We start from the raw sequence: 14,912 nt of genomic DNA, 5'->3' as shown, positions 1-14,912 counted from the left end.
AAAGAATTTTCCCAGTGCTCTACAGAGGACAAACTTCGTAACAGCGACACTGTTTCAAAGTTATGATTCAAATGTTTTTTTTAAAATTGGACATTGCCAAAATGTACACGTCAATGAGGATTCGTCAGGAATCGTCTTATTTTGAAAAGAGCAGAAAAGGTTGACAGCGGTCCAGCCACCTCATGTAGACACACAGCAGACATGAGGCCTTATCAGCTCAGTCAAGTAATCAGCGACTGGTGTTTCCGGCAGTGTTTCTGGCAGTGTCGTCACTTTAGGGTTCCTGTGTGGAGCGTTTTATGACTTCATTACTGGCAATTAGACATGAGAACAGTGTTAACCCTGCCCCACAGCACTATGATGGACTGGCCAGCTGAGTGGCTCTGACAGGGAGGACCATATGGACACACCTCCTTGTCTCTCTGGGGGGGCCTGACTGGATGTCTCTGACACTGCTCTTCTTATCTCCACCAGTGAGACTTTAAGTCTACTATTAGCTCTAATACCTTTTCAGTGACCTCTGCCACTCGCTGAGTAAAGGCATATAGAAATATCTACAAAGTCACTCATGCATGAAGACAGACAGATGCAAGACAAAGACAGACACGTACACCTGGGTTGTGATGTACATGGACCAGTGGAGCACTCAAACAGTGTGTGTTTGGGGATGTATGTGGATGTGTGTGTGTGTGTGTGTGTGTGTGTGTGTTTGTGGATGTACTGGTGAGTGGGTTGGACTCCAAACAGCCTCAGGATCAGTCAGATCATCAGTCAGACTGTGTCCCGTCTGTTTGACATGAGAAAGTCTTGCTCATGGATGAGCTGTACTGTCATCCTACGCTCTAGTTTGCACCCATTAACAAGCACCCAGGACGCCCTCATCACCCATCACATCAGGAGCACTTTTAAAGATGCCAATGATTAGAGACGGCACAGCCTCAAGGTCAGAATCAGAGACAGGACCATTGTTTTCTGCTGACCCTCTGTCATTACTGCTGTGAGAGGATATGCTTATTAGACAATGGCAACATCACACAAACGCCCCTGTTTGTTATGAGAAGATGTGTCTTTTATGCTATTTTTTGAGATGGCAGTAAGTGGAAACCCAACTTTGGCAAAGGTAAAAAACGTCAGTGGAGAAAGTTGTATGAGGAGTCAGAAACTCCCTTTACAGATGTTTTGTTGAATGATCAATCATTTCTGACCTTGTCATTTGTCTGAACAACAACACTTCGGCTGACGCTTCAGCCCACTCAGCAGCTCAAAAGCTGAATTATACTAACAAAAGGGTTATAGCGCTGGAGCCACCAGAGTGGAGAATTTGAGAAGTCTTATGCGGCGATGTGTAGATGTGTCAATCATTATCTTCATGGAGATTCAATGCAAGCTTTATTTGCCCAACACTGAAAATGTAAAGCAATTTCAGCAAAACAGTGCTGCCTTACTAAGAGATGGCTTCAGATGTAATCACTGAATGTATTTGGAATTGAATACAAAAAAATAAATGTAATGCCAAGATAATAAAAACATTACTGCCTGCCTGCTTCCCATCCCATAAATGAGAGAAGTTTACACAAGCAAATCCTGGCTTCTGACTTTGTGTGTTATTTTTGTTTGTGAAACGCAGTATTGTCTTAAAGGGATATTAAAGGGGTTTAAGGCGCTGACCATGAACTGCAAGGTCGCTGTTTTTCTTCCTATGATGACAAGTGATCTTTATGTATAAATGCTCATTTAAGACTCAATAATTGTTTCATTCAAGCAACTGTTAATGAAGTGAAAGTCATTTATTATATTTCTTTCAGTAGATTAACGCAGGATAATCAACATGATTTATAATCAATGCAGTGATGCAGTGAATGAATCCTTATGCCGGCCTAGTAGATTGTCATTTTCATGAAATGTGGTGATATTGTGTGTGTTTTGGGAATGTTTTATGAAGCGCAAATTTTCACAGCCAGTCTGCCAGTGCAAGTGACAAATCAATATAGTTGTTTTTAATTGGTGTTTTGTCCAATAATGGAGTTAATAACAATGGCTCATTAATTCCTCCTGTCAAGAACCGAATACTGATACCTCGATTTCACATTCCACTACAAGGTGCTCATTGCTTGGATCTCACACAAATCAGAGTTTCAATATTTAATCTCCAAAGTAGAAAATATTATTTCTGTGGCAAAGGTCTATGAGTTATCTTTTAATAGACACCAGAGACAGACAACCTTTTTTATGGTTGACTCACCTATTGGCATGTCATAATGGTTTTGCATTTATATTGCATTCCCTGCATGAAGATTTTCTCTGGTTAAAAGCCACTTGGAGGCATGCCAGCAGGCATTTAAGAGACCGTGTTGTTGCTTGAGACAGATGAACCCAGATGAGGACAAAAACATTTAGGCATGAGAGTCCCTTGTCTGTTTCAATTTTTAATTATTTCTTCATAGTAGCTATGAAACATCAATGCAATCTAAACCTAATTTAAAAACAAAAACTTGACAAAAACTAGACACGATGAATTTAAATTTACTATGCTAGAACAATATTTCTAAAATATTGGTTGTACTCCAGGCCAGTTAAGAAGGATCTTGTGCTCTTTCACATTAATTTGGGACAAAAGCTTTAACCCACATTTACACTTTGGTAAGGGTTAAAGAATGGGTTGTTCATTGTTTCAGCTGTAAATAGAAAATATGAAGAGAGGAATAACTAATGATATGTTGCCACAACAACGATCAATAAAGACTCCAAATGCCATCTGTGTTCAGACACAGTAACACTTTGACACATCCACCCAGAACATAGTGTTTTAAGTGCCAAAGTCAGGCTTTTAACTAGCAAAAGTAATTTCTATTGAACAGAAATCAAACCTAAACTGTGCAGATTTGTACATACATTGATTTTTAAATAAAAGATAGCACAGACTTCCTACTACATTATCTAAGGCAAAGTCGTAAAATGCAACCAAGGTTCAACCACTTGTGATCAGAGAGGTTAAACAGTCCTCAACATGACGTATGTAATGTGACATTCGGGTGGCTGTTTACTCTGCAGACCTCACATTGAACTCAGTGTGCAGTCAGTGAGGCTGCAAAGCTTTAAATAATTTGAAAGGGGAGCAGAAACTGAACAACCAAAAACCCAACCAGTTCACTCATGAAGTTGAGGACAATAAAACACGATTTATGACATTTTTTTTTTTTTGCCTCAAAATGCTTTACGATCTGTACAGCATACGACACCCTCTATCCTCAGATTGTTGATATAATATACTAATAACATAATAAAAACATACAACAAAAAACATAAAGGGCAACAGAAATGGAAGGAGACCTGAATAATTTTCAGCGAAAAGAAAAGTTAAGACCTAAAGTAAAACAATACTACGAAGTCTAAAACCCTGTGGACATCCTCTACATCCCACAAAACTGTGTTGAACAAATGAACAACATTATGACCATTATGTTACACTGACAGAGTGACACTAGAGGAAAGTCCATGGTGCCACTGAAATGAAAAGTATTTGTCCTGTCAGGAGTGTAAATGTGTTCAGTGAATTTTGTAGCAATTTGCCCATGAGATTTTGACATTTGTCAAGAAGTGGAAGTGATTTTGTTTTGATGGTAGCGCTGCAGGTCACCTAAAACGATATATAATAGAATTTATATTCATCCGTCAGTTGGTCAGAGGGGAAAACCTGACCTGATGGTTTCACTAGATGAAAGTTCTGGGAATCATCAAAATAACTGGGTGACATCCTCTGGAAATTATCAATATAATTCACACCAAGGAAATAGTTAAAATACAGTGTTGGACAGACAGATATCCTGACCGCAAAAAAAAATATCTTGGTTTATTATTTGATTGGCTGAACATGGAGGCAGAGTTATGTAGTATTTCCTTTAATAATTCAATATTTTGCAGACAAAATCTTGCACAGGCAGTTCAACAGACTTTGTGTGTTGCGGCGGTAAGATGGGATGTTTCATCTCTCTGGCCTGCTCGGTCAGACCATTTCCCTGTTGTCATAGAGAGCAATGTTGTTGACTTTGGAAATGGTTGGTTTTGGTGTTGCAACAGAATTACATTACAGTTATAGGTGCAGTCCAGTGAAAGCAATTTCACCTTATCAGTGCTGAGGAAAGGTATAGCGTTTACTTTGTTGGAAGGCATTAATGATGGAGGGTGCACACAACTGCAATATATAACCTATGATAGATCAACACTCACCTTCAGCCCATTTTTTTGTCTGAAGGTCTCTATGTAGGCACTCAGCTTTTACAGAAAGAGTTTCATTACATCCACTGAAACTTATGAATGCTGCGCCATGTTTTGAAAAACAACCCTTTCAAGATCTGAAAGGGTTCAGGTTGAGATATGCCTTAGCGCTACTGCCAACCTAATGTATTTTTAGAAATCAGTAGGTGTTTCCAGTCCAGGATGGTGTACTGCAACTGTTAACAGTCTTAAAAAACTTCACAGACTATACAAGACATCAGATGGAGTGCACTGGCTTCATGTTTGCAAATCTAATATCCGTGAAGATGCCTTTTTCATGCCCTCAGTGCACCCATCTTGCCTTTTCTTGCCCACTTTCCTTCTTTCCTCCCAGCCAGCTGGCTTTCTTCACTCCTCTTTAGTCGCATGTTGGATTCTTGTTGCCTGAGACGTGCCCTCTGAGTGTGTGAGCCATATTGAGTTATTTAATCTTGTCTAATCCCTAAAGAGGCTTGAGCAGTTTAAGCAACATAACTGTGACTTAATGCTGTCTTCTTTTTTTTGCTTTAAATAAGGATGAAATTTCCCACATCATGTTTGCTTGATCCTGAGTTGGAGGGTTCCCTTAAAGACTGGAGGTGATACTATACTATGTTTAATCCATCAGTGCTATATCATGACAAATGACCCGGAATTATACGCAGTTTTGGCCAAAGGCATTTGTATTGAGTGTATTCTTTTTTATCATACACCCACATTATCATACTGTGTCTACACCTGTCTGTTCTAAGATCTTAAACTATACTTCTTGTGAATTTGTTTATTGAACCCATTGAAGCCATTTTTACCTTTAACAGTGTTTCTGCAAGATGCTGAGGAGATCTTTCAACAGCACTACTTCTTATTAATTGATCGTTCGCTAAGCGCGGCCCGGTAGTTGCTACGCATGTCAATTTTCCGTTCTTGCAAGGCACATTGGCATGCAGTTTATAATGATAATTCTGGCATATCTACGCCTCGAAATTCTTCGTAATTTTTGAAACACTGGATGCTTGATTTCAGACGGAGAACACTCCTCATTTCACAACATTTCTCACAACTGTCACTGGCAGATTTTATCAGCTGTAGCTAGCAGGTTAATTAATGATGCTACATACATGAAATTGTGTTTAACGAATAGCTAACATATCAATGTAAAAGACATGGAACTGAAAGAGCAGCATTGTTCTTGTATTGCAGTGTAGTGCTAGTTAGTCCTGGTGTTGTATATATGATAATGAGAAATATAAGATTGGACTGCTTTGTTCTAACGTAACCCTGTTTGGCTGCTGAGCTTACATACTTGCCAATCACTTTTAACTAGAGAAATGGCTTTTAGCATGAGGACTAACTGACGTGTTTGCCTAAAGCTATCTCAGGTAACGTTGCCTGAAGTTGCTGGAGCATTTAAACTTCCCCAAATCCTATACAGAGCAGGGCAGAGTTGCTAACTTTACCCAAAACTCTGATAACACCCAGAACCCTCTTCCACACTGTGGATGTGTTAGTCATTTAACATAACCTATAATCACACACTAATGTAACCTAGTTATGTGCTAGTTAGACGATTGCTGCCTACATTTGAGCAGATAATATAAATATATATATACTGGTTATTCCATTTCACCTTTTCTGCATTGGTTTTTGATAACAAATAAAAATGTAATGTCTTAAAATTATTCATTTTATATTCTTTAATTGAGTGGCCCATACTATGATAGTTGTCATGGACAGCTTTGTAAATACCAGTATTAGCCTAGAAATAAACTGTCTGATACTAAATCCATTTTAAACTTAAATTGATATGAATAGAGTGCAAGAACTGCATTAAGCATTCACTATTTTTTTAGACCTGCAATTTATTTTTTAACCTTGTGCACTGAAGCATATTAATTTCATCTCCAGATGCTTTTACAGGAACCCAATTAATTGAATACTGCACTGAAATCGGTCACCAGGGTGGTTACCTCTAATTAATCAGGTCGACAGCATGTAATTTGTCCAACCAACCATCAGTAATTTGTCTGCTCCTGGTTTTCCTGTGGAATTAACAGATATTTTTCCAGCCCGCAACTACATTTGAATAATTAACTTCCTGTCCTGTTGATAAATATTATCTTTATGTGTGATGAATACACTTCACACTGCACACACGGACCTCATTTGCCCGAGCCTTTGCCGTGATGAAGCTCAATGAGCTAAGATCGTGCACAGCTGATCAGATATTCATATTCAACAATAGGGTATGAACGGCATTCAATTTTGTGATTCGTCAGTTTTAGGAGCTGAAGAGTGGCTCAGTAGTCACCTCAAAGTGTGAGGATCCTGGGTCTTTTCATGTGCCTCTCATGTTTGTGTGTGTCTCCTCTGGGTGCTCTGCCATCCTCCACATGTTAGCTCTGCATCATCCACTTCAGCCTGTTTTCCTCAATTATCCACCTGCCAACTGCCAAGACCGTCTGATTCTGTTCAATTTGGAGATCTCACCCACCTGTGTCTGAATAAAGCCACAGTTTCTTAGTCAGACGGCTGCTACACACAGCAGTACTGTTATCTTTTATCTGTATATAAAGGAACTCCATACTTGGCACAATTATAATAGGTTTTACTGAAGCATAACAGAATCAAATGAAAGTGAAACTTCAGCCATGCATTATCTTCTTTAAAGTAACCAATTTGATTTTACTCACTTATCTTTGACCTGCCTGCTGATCTGTCACCACGTCACTTGGATAATTGGAAAAAACACACATTGCAAATACAGTAGCTGTGAATGTGAGTGTGAATGTGTGAGTCCTGTGATTATACTGGCAGCCTGTCCAAGGTGTTTAATGCCTTTTGAAAAGGGGTGAAAGGCTGGATGGATGCATTTTAAGAGTATACCACCACACTGGCTCTTGTTTGGAGGAAATGCATTGCTGCATTGGTAAATTTTTGACCACACCCAACATCACAGGCCCTCTACACGTGAGCAGTAGCACACAAGACTACTATACACAATTCAATTCAGTTTCTACTCAGACTTGTATGTTGGTGACTTTTCAATGCACAATGACAAGATGGCTGCCTGTAAAAACAGGAAAAAATGCTGTGCATGACAGAGATTTATTCCTCTGTAGTGGCAGTAAACACAACACAAGGGCTCGCCACCACAAATGTGCTATATTCAGAGATACACAGAGACAACACAGGTGAGCTTCTCGTAGTAAAGACGCTAGCTGAGCTACAACACAGGTACCCACACACACAGTAACTCTCTCCAATGTTTTTCTAGTGCTAGTTAATTTCAGCAACTGAACCAAACATAACCAGTTACATATGCAATGTGTTTGCCATCAACATGCACTATAAACAGAATAGTGTGTGTCACTCCCTCCATCATTACACTACAATAGGAGACTACAGTTTCACTTCAATTGTGGGAACTTCGTGGTGCGCACATTTCACACTTGGAAGCCAGACACTCTTAATGACAGAAAGTAAAAAATATTGTTGTCGGTATTCTGGACAGAAATGAGAATTACCGCTGTGCATCAAGTGCGTGCAGACAGCAGCTCGATTGACTGGGGAGGTGATTGGTTCATTGTCTGGAGGTATGGAGGTGTGGAGCCCAACCACACTGACCTCATTTGTTGCAGAAGTGTAATTATAAAATGTTGGATGTGTCATACTGATGGCAGGTCTTGGCTGGGGAATAGTGGGGGTGGGCGGCGACTTAAATTATCCTTATTCTGTCCCGCTTTCTTCGTTAGGGAGGTTCATACTGTAATTGTTTTCTTTGATGTTGTTAGGTAATTAATTTGCTGCATTATACTCCCTTTTATATTATGTTGCCCACTTTAAAGCTTCTTCTGTACCAAGCTGATACAGAATATATATGATACTATGAGGAATAAGAAAATGTTTCCAACTACTTGCGGGGAGAAAAAAGGAGGAAAACTATATGTTTAGGGATTAAGTTGCTTTATATCATAATGCCTTGTAGAAAAATTTTGTAATTTAAATCCTGGTAATGAGAAGGCAAGAGGCTCATCAGAATTTGGTTCTGTATAATCATGGCCCTGTAGCACCCTGTAAATAATTACTCATTATTGAAGGTAGACCGTTTCCATATTGGAATCATGCTGGAATCCCTTGTCATGATTAATTTAATGCACTCTCTAATATGTCATATCTAATTCATAAGAGAAGTCAAGCTCTTCTCACTGAGCTCTACTTTGCAACACCCGGGGGACATGGCAACGGTAACCTAATGCACCTTGCCATTAAGTGCATGAAGCTGCTGGATAACCATGATTAACTATGATTTTCTGTGTTCTTCTAGAGCTGTGGGTTTGTGGGTGTCTGTGAGGATTCAGGTTACCTCCATCCAGACACACAATGGCACTGACATTGGACATTTAGCAGCATAAATTCACATTTATTATTGTTCTGCCATTCCAATACAAACAAATACCCCAGCATCTAAAGAAACAATAGGTAAAAGAGGACATTTTACATTAATGTTCATCTGTCACTAAGCAGAAAAAAAAGGTAACCCCACAGTGCGCACTGGCAAAAAAAGTTGTCTAACAAAATCTGGCGTAACTTTTTCCGCAACACAATGTCATGTCATCTGGTGTGGCCAATCAATGTAAGTACAATTAATGGTGTTTAATGCTCTCTACATGCTGGTGTCTGTGCTATATTTCTTTAAGAGGAAGATACACCATTCATCGTCATTTTGATGATTGACATACATTAGGAGTGGGCTGTGTCTCTACTGTATGTGTCTCTGTTGCAAGTTTTGGTCTACATAAATTATGTAGATGATCGCCTCACATCAGCAGCTAGGAGGCAGCTGAGGTAGAGTTTAATTTGCAGTTTAATCCATTACAGTCATGCAACTTTTATTTACTTATTTGAATACTTTTTCCATCACTATGAATAAATATATCTTGTACACTAAGTTTGTTTATGTCTGCATTGTTGTGCATGTGTGTGCCTGTGGGTGCGTATAATTACTCAGACATGCGAGGTGACTCACCAAAGGGCCGGGAGAGATAGTGAGATATAAAGAGAAGGCGAGTAAAGAGAAGAGACAGCGGGATGGAGAAACAGGCTGGTGAAAGATTTGAGGGAGGGGAATACAAATGATGACCTGGAAGTCGTTGCAAAATGAGAATGTGAATTTACAATCTTTCAAAGTTTGAAATACCTCACAAATCTTACTGTTGGCTGAGGAGAGGTTCAGTGAAGCCATAAATGGCAAAATTATTATACTCTTGGTAGCTCTTTAAGTTGTGTATAGATACTGGTATGTATTTACACTGACAAACTATGAAGCCACTGATTGAAAAGTAATTAAACTAAGCTAATGCTAATTAGATATAGTTAAATATAATAAAGCTGCTTCATGAACCGTTAAAATTTTATCTCAAAGGGGAAAGAACTATTTGTACTGTAATGTCCTGTGAATAAACAGACTAAATAAAGAAGACCATGTCCATATTTCTGCACCTTTTGTTCCCTGCGGAGTTTTTGATCAGTGGCAGCACAATGGAGCGATGTTTTTATGACTGGGTCCCCTTTTTGTTTATTGTCATGCATACATACGAGCATGCAGTTGACGCAACACATATGGTTTCACACTGTTACACTGATCTACGGGTGGCGATAACGTACCATTAAACGCAGCAATGCACCATCGAAAGGCAAGAAAGAAGAAGATTTCTAGCAAGTAAACACAGATGTAAACAATGCAGGTTTCAAAATTATCAATTGCAGATGTTTTATGAGGAAGGAAATGCATTCAACGCTTTAGGCCTAAAGCATTCACATAATGCATTTTGATGAGAAACACTGAATGTAAACAGAAACTTCACATGAAACTCCACATAAATCACAAATACTTTACATTACAACCCATTTTCCTGAATGGCTTTTCTACCATTTTATCAATCAGCAATTTTGGTTGAGAAAATATTTAATCAGATAATCAGACTTGGAACACGCACAAATAAACAAGTGTACATTATGAAAAGGATAATGCTGGTTTTGTAGCTTCTTGCAGGAAGCTATTACATTTTGGCCATTAGAGCTCTCATCACTGTTTGACTGCACCACCACACCTTTTTTCAGACCAGACATTTTTCAGCTGCATTACAGGTCAAGTTAACATAACTTTGACATCATCTCTCTGATGGAAACCCATCAGTACCACAGACATGCAGGAGTTTTTCTAATTTTATAAATATGAAAGCCTCTTTTCGCCAGAGGGTATCTTTAATATTTAATGGAAACATAACTTTTAACATTTGTTTTTTCTTCCTTTCTTGACTTTCTTGATAAACATTGTCTGTCCACCAAATGCTTCACATCCAGTCTTACTGTTAATCTAACAAACCACTGAATATGGGTGTAGTGTACCTACATATCCTCTCTATCCACAGCAGAGAGGGCTGATGTAACTGATCCCCGAAGATACACCTTTCTCCTTATTGACTAATGCACAGTCTGCGATGAGCCAACTTAGGCAAAATCTAAAGTGTGTGAGTGTTGAAGCCAAACTATATGATAAATGAACATGAACATTAAATACAAGTGAATCAAAGCTTTTATCAAGCGAACTGGGACGGATGATGTAACAAGTTGTAACTTGTTTTGGAGTATAGAGGACAGAAGAAAAAGAAGTAGTGATTACTGAAGCCGATGAGAGTCTTACTGAAACACCAGATCTTGTTCTGAATTGAATGCCGTTTCACTGCTTTTTGTTTTTAAATCCACGTGTATTTGCATATGTAAGGTGGCACTTTCAGCTTGTGGGAAGTCTTGAACATCCACGTAACTGTGCAACAGAGCGGCATACTGTATTAATGTATACCTATCTGTCACCTGTGGATGAAATGCAGTACAACGAAAGGTAAAGACAACAAACACCAACTCAATTTGCCTCCTTACCTTTTGTCTATCTCTCTGGTTATCCTCTATAGTGTCTCTACATCCCCTCTTCTCCCTTTCTGCCTTGTTATGTGTGATTTGTGGCCCTGTGATCCATGCAGCACACCATTGTTTTATGATTCTCAACCACGGTGCCACAGCAATCTAGGACAACATCACAAGGAGCAGACACTGGAAATACTGTGCCATATGTAGATAGTGAGACACAAAGAGGCAGAGAGAGAGAGAGAGAGAGAGAGAGAGAGAGAGAGAGAGAGAGAGGGGTGAAAAGTGATGAATAGAGAGATTACAACATGAGGGATTTTTTTGTTGGCACAGTTTTAAGAAGATAGGGGACAAACTGCAGTCTAATGATGTTATCCGAGTTAATTTTCATAACATCTATCTGCTTTCTGTCAGAGAAATTGACCAAGCATTTTTTTTCCACTGACACCCAATACAGCTCCTCTTCTTCAGGTGCACCTTTTTTGAGGACATGATAAACCTGACAGTGCCCTGAAGACTCAGGATTTGGTTTTGTATGTCCTGCTTATCCAACTTGGGAATAGGCCACGTGGTCTCTTGATGGTTCCTCTAAATTATTCAAAGCATTTATTTATAAATAAACACTGGCCTGTACCCAGCTGTCTAGTACTCTCTCCTTTAACTCTGTAACCCCAAGCAACCGATCCATCCAACCAAGTAAACAACCCGAAAACGCACCAGCCTGCCCCAGAACTTCTCTTTTTATGTCCTGTTCACTGTACCTCTCAATAAATCTGACTCCCTCTGCCTCTCTCTCCTTCCTTTTCCAATCATTTCGTCGGTCTGTTGGCCAGTTTTTTTCAGTCAGTCCAGACTGAAATATCTCAACAACGACTGAATGGATTGCCATGAAATGCCCCCCTCGGGATAATTTGTAACAACCTTAACTTTTCATCTAGCACCATCATCAGTTTTTCCAATACTTTGGTTAATGACCAAATACTTCCAATACTAATGACATTCCCATCAGCCTCAGCTGTAATTAAGCAAATGCTAACACGCTAAACTACATAAGATGGTGAACATGGTGAACATTATACCTGCTAAACATCAGCATGTTAGCCTTTCATTGCTAGCTTCAGCACTTAGCGCCACACTGTGCCTAAATACAGCCTCACAAAACCACCAGCTTGGCTGTAGGCTGTTGTTGTCTTATTTCTCCTTCAGTGCTCTAATTCATTTCACCCACTGTCTGCTACCACATCTATCATAGATGCATACATAACATTACATAACATGTTCACACACAAACCCCCATCTTTCATGCAGGATGATGGACACGTTTCAGCGTGCCGCCACAGGTCAATCACTGTAATATGAATACTCCAATAATACACAACAAGGTGTCCTGATTGTGAAATTAACAGACCAGGTGGAGGCAAAGAACGCCACTTTGGAGACGGACGTCAGGAAGGATACCTCAGAGCGTATGATGGCATGTAAACTGTACTCTTTCTGTTGAACCTCACAAACACGTGTTGATCCACATGTGTTGATTCAGACGATCTCTAACACTGTTATATCCTGTCTCTCTGTGCCTGACGGAGAGGGGTTAAGATGTCTGGCCTTAGTAGTGCATGACGGTAGAACTATTGCATATTTAGGGTCTCAGCTGGCCCAGCCTTGGGCCTTTTCTTTGTATATTTTCATACTCTAGCTGAATGCAGATATATGAACTCCCCTCTTCCTTCAGTCTATCTTTTCTTACTCTTCAAATCACCTCTGCTTTGCTCTCCTCTCCTCTCTCCAAAATCCTCGATGGAGTACCATCGTTGCTCTCCATCCTCCTCCTTTCCCTCCCTCTCCATTCTTGGCCACTTTCCATCACTATAATTTAAGCATTTTGAATGTATGATGGTTTTAGACATACAGGGAAAAAAAACAATCCATTAAAAGCAGAGGGAAGGAAACCGGAGGAGAAAGACACAGAAGTGGAGCAGGAGAACATCAGCTTGACGTTGATACAAAAAGTGATGCGGACGTTGTCACACATCCTTGCAAACACAGACACATGCATATGCAGGAGCAAACACCGTCATTTACAAAGGGATGGGACCCTCCATTATGCTAACCTGTAAACAAACACACACACTCATATTTCTCCATCTCATTCCCCTGCGGAGGGGACGCTGTATAGATAGCTGATAACAAGAATATGGCAATTACATTCATCAGTGGCAGTGTGCAGGTGGTGGGTGTAGTTGTAATGGAAAATATGAGTGGCTTGTATTGGGAGGTTGTGCAGGTCCTATCAGCCTTTTAACAGCACTTTATATTCTATATGTGCATTTTTACTTTAAATGGTGTCTATAACCTTTCTGTCTTTTCTGTGTCTCCTCAAACACAAATCCAGTAAATCCACTGTAAGCCAGACAACAGTGCTGGCCATATAAACAACAGACAATAAGAGCTGTCCACCAAGAGTGAGCAGACTACTGATGAGTGAAGGGAGGAGAGAATACATATTTGTAGTCAATAGTAACCCAGGGAATACATGAGTGTTGCACAAATAAAACATATCAAAGGGAAAGAGTAATGCGCCGTATAATCAGGAAGGAAATGTACAAGAAAACTGAAGAGACAGATGGGGAAATGTTGAGAGAAGTAAATTTCAGTGCAACCTGCTCAGAATTTCCTTAAATTAATTCACTGCCTCTGCAACAGCCTGTCCAGTCTGTTCTTCACGAGCGAAGCTGAGTCACCTCCATGCCCTCGGTGCCTCAGGAGAGGATTGCTGCTGCAAATCTTCAGCTGCTGTTCAGCGTCCCTGAGACGGATACAGCAGCCGCACAGTGACCAGGTGCTGAAGGCTGTAGCAGACATCATCCTTGGGGGCTCCGTCCAGCAACGCAGACCACTGCTTTCATCAGCGGGGGAGAAACAGAAGTCGGGGTCGCCAGGCCTCAGAGCAAAGTGAAACTGGCAGTTGAGGGCTGACAGGGGGAAGTAGCTCAAATTGACACTGCGGAGTGTGAATTGTCAGCTCAGACATTGTGCTTCTGTCTGAAACAGCAGGGAAAGGATGTTCTTGCAGTCTTCAGCCACCACAGCTGATTCATGATGGGCCAGAGAAGAAAAATTATTAGCTAGACTAGAGCTCAAACGATTCATTGATTGATCAATAGTGAGCGACAGAAATTAATCTGATTCCAAATTCTCCAGCTTCTCAAATTTGAGGATTTGCTGCTTTTCTGTTATTTTCATATTATTGTAAAATTGACATTTGTCACTATTTTCACATTTTATGAACTAAACCTTAAATCCATTAATGACAAATATACTGTGTATTTGCTATATTAGTCTTAAAAAACATTGAGAAGTTATTGGCCCCTGTAGCTGGAAAGAAGATCAAATAGCAAATTATGGGGAGTGATTAAGGTGATGACGAGACTCACTTTGACTTTCAATAACCTCATACAGAAGCTAATCAAGCATGTTTCTGCAGCTGCATGACCTGTATCTCACCCCAGATTTAACTGAAACCAATTCTGGTGAATAATGTAAGAACAAAGATTGACATTGTTCCCAGAACAGCTGCCCTGAAAAAATAAAGACCTTCGACAGCCCAGCGAGTGATACATTTATCCAGTCAGGTGCAGGAAAGGTTAATGTTGACGTTTAATCCGAGGAGAATACTTGTCAATAATTTATTGTACTCTCCACCTGAAAGTACACCTAAATGCCTACTGAGCCTC

At 39.9% G+C, this 14,912-nt stretch overlaps 1 protein-coding gene across 1 annotated transcript in view; it reads right to left on the bottom strand.

Moving 5' to 3' along the window:
• Window positions 1–13,025, bottom strand: part of syt7b (synaptotagmin VIIb) — a 71,252-nt gene extending 58,227 nt beyond the window's left edge. Inside the window, exon 1 of the mRNA XM_070906024.1 lies at window positions 12,926–13,025. Within this exon, the coding sequence (XP_070762125.1) occupies window positions 12,926–13,025 (100 nt within the window). The remainder of the gene's footprint in view (window positions 1–12,925) is intronic.
• Window positions 13,026–14,912: the final 1,887 nt, after the last annotated feature.

The sequence above is a fragment of the Enoplosus armatus genome, chromosome 1 (assembly GCF_043641665.1).
Source record: "Enoplosus armatus isolate fEnoArm2 chromosome 1, fEnoArm2.hap1, whole genome shotgun sequence".
NCBI classification, from domain to species: Eukaryota; Metazoa; Chordata; class Actinopteri; order Centrarchiformes; family Enoplosidae; genus Enoplosus; species Enoplosus armatus.
Note: the sequence above shows the minus strand (reverse complement) of the source record. Positions and strands in the feature narration are given on the sequence as shown.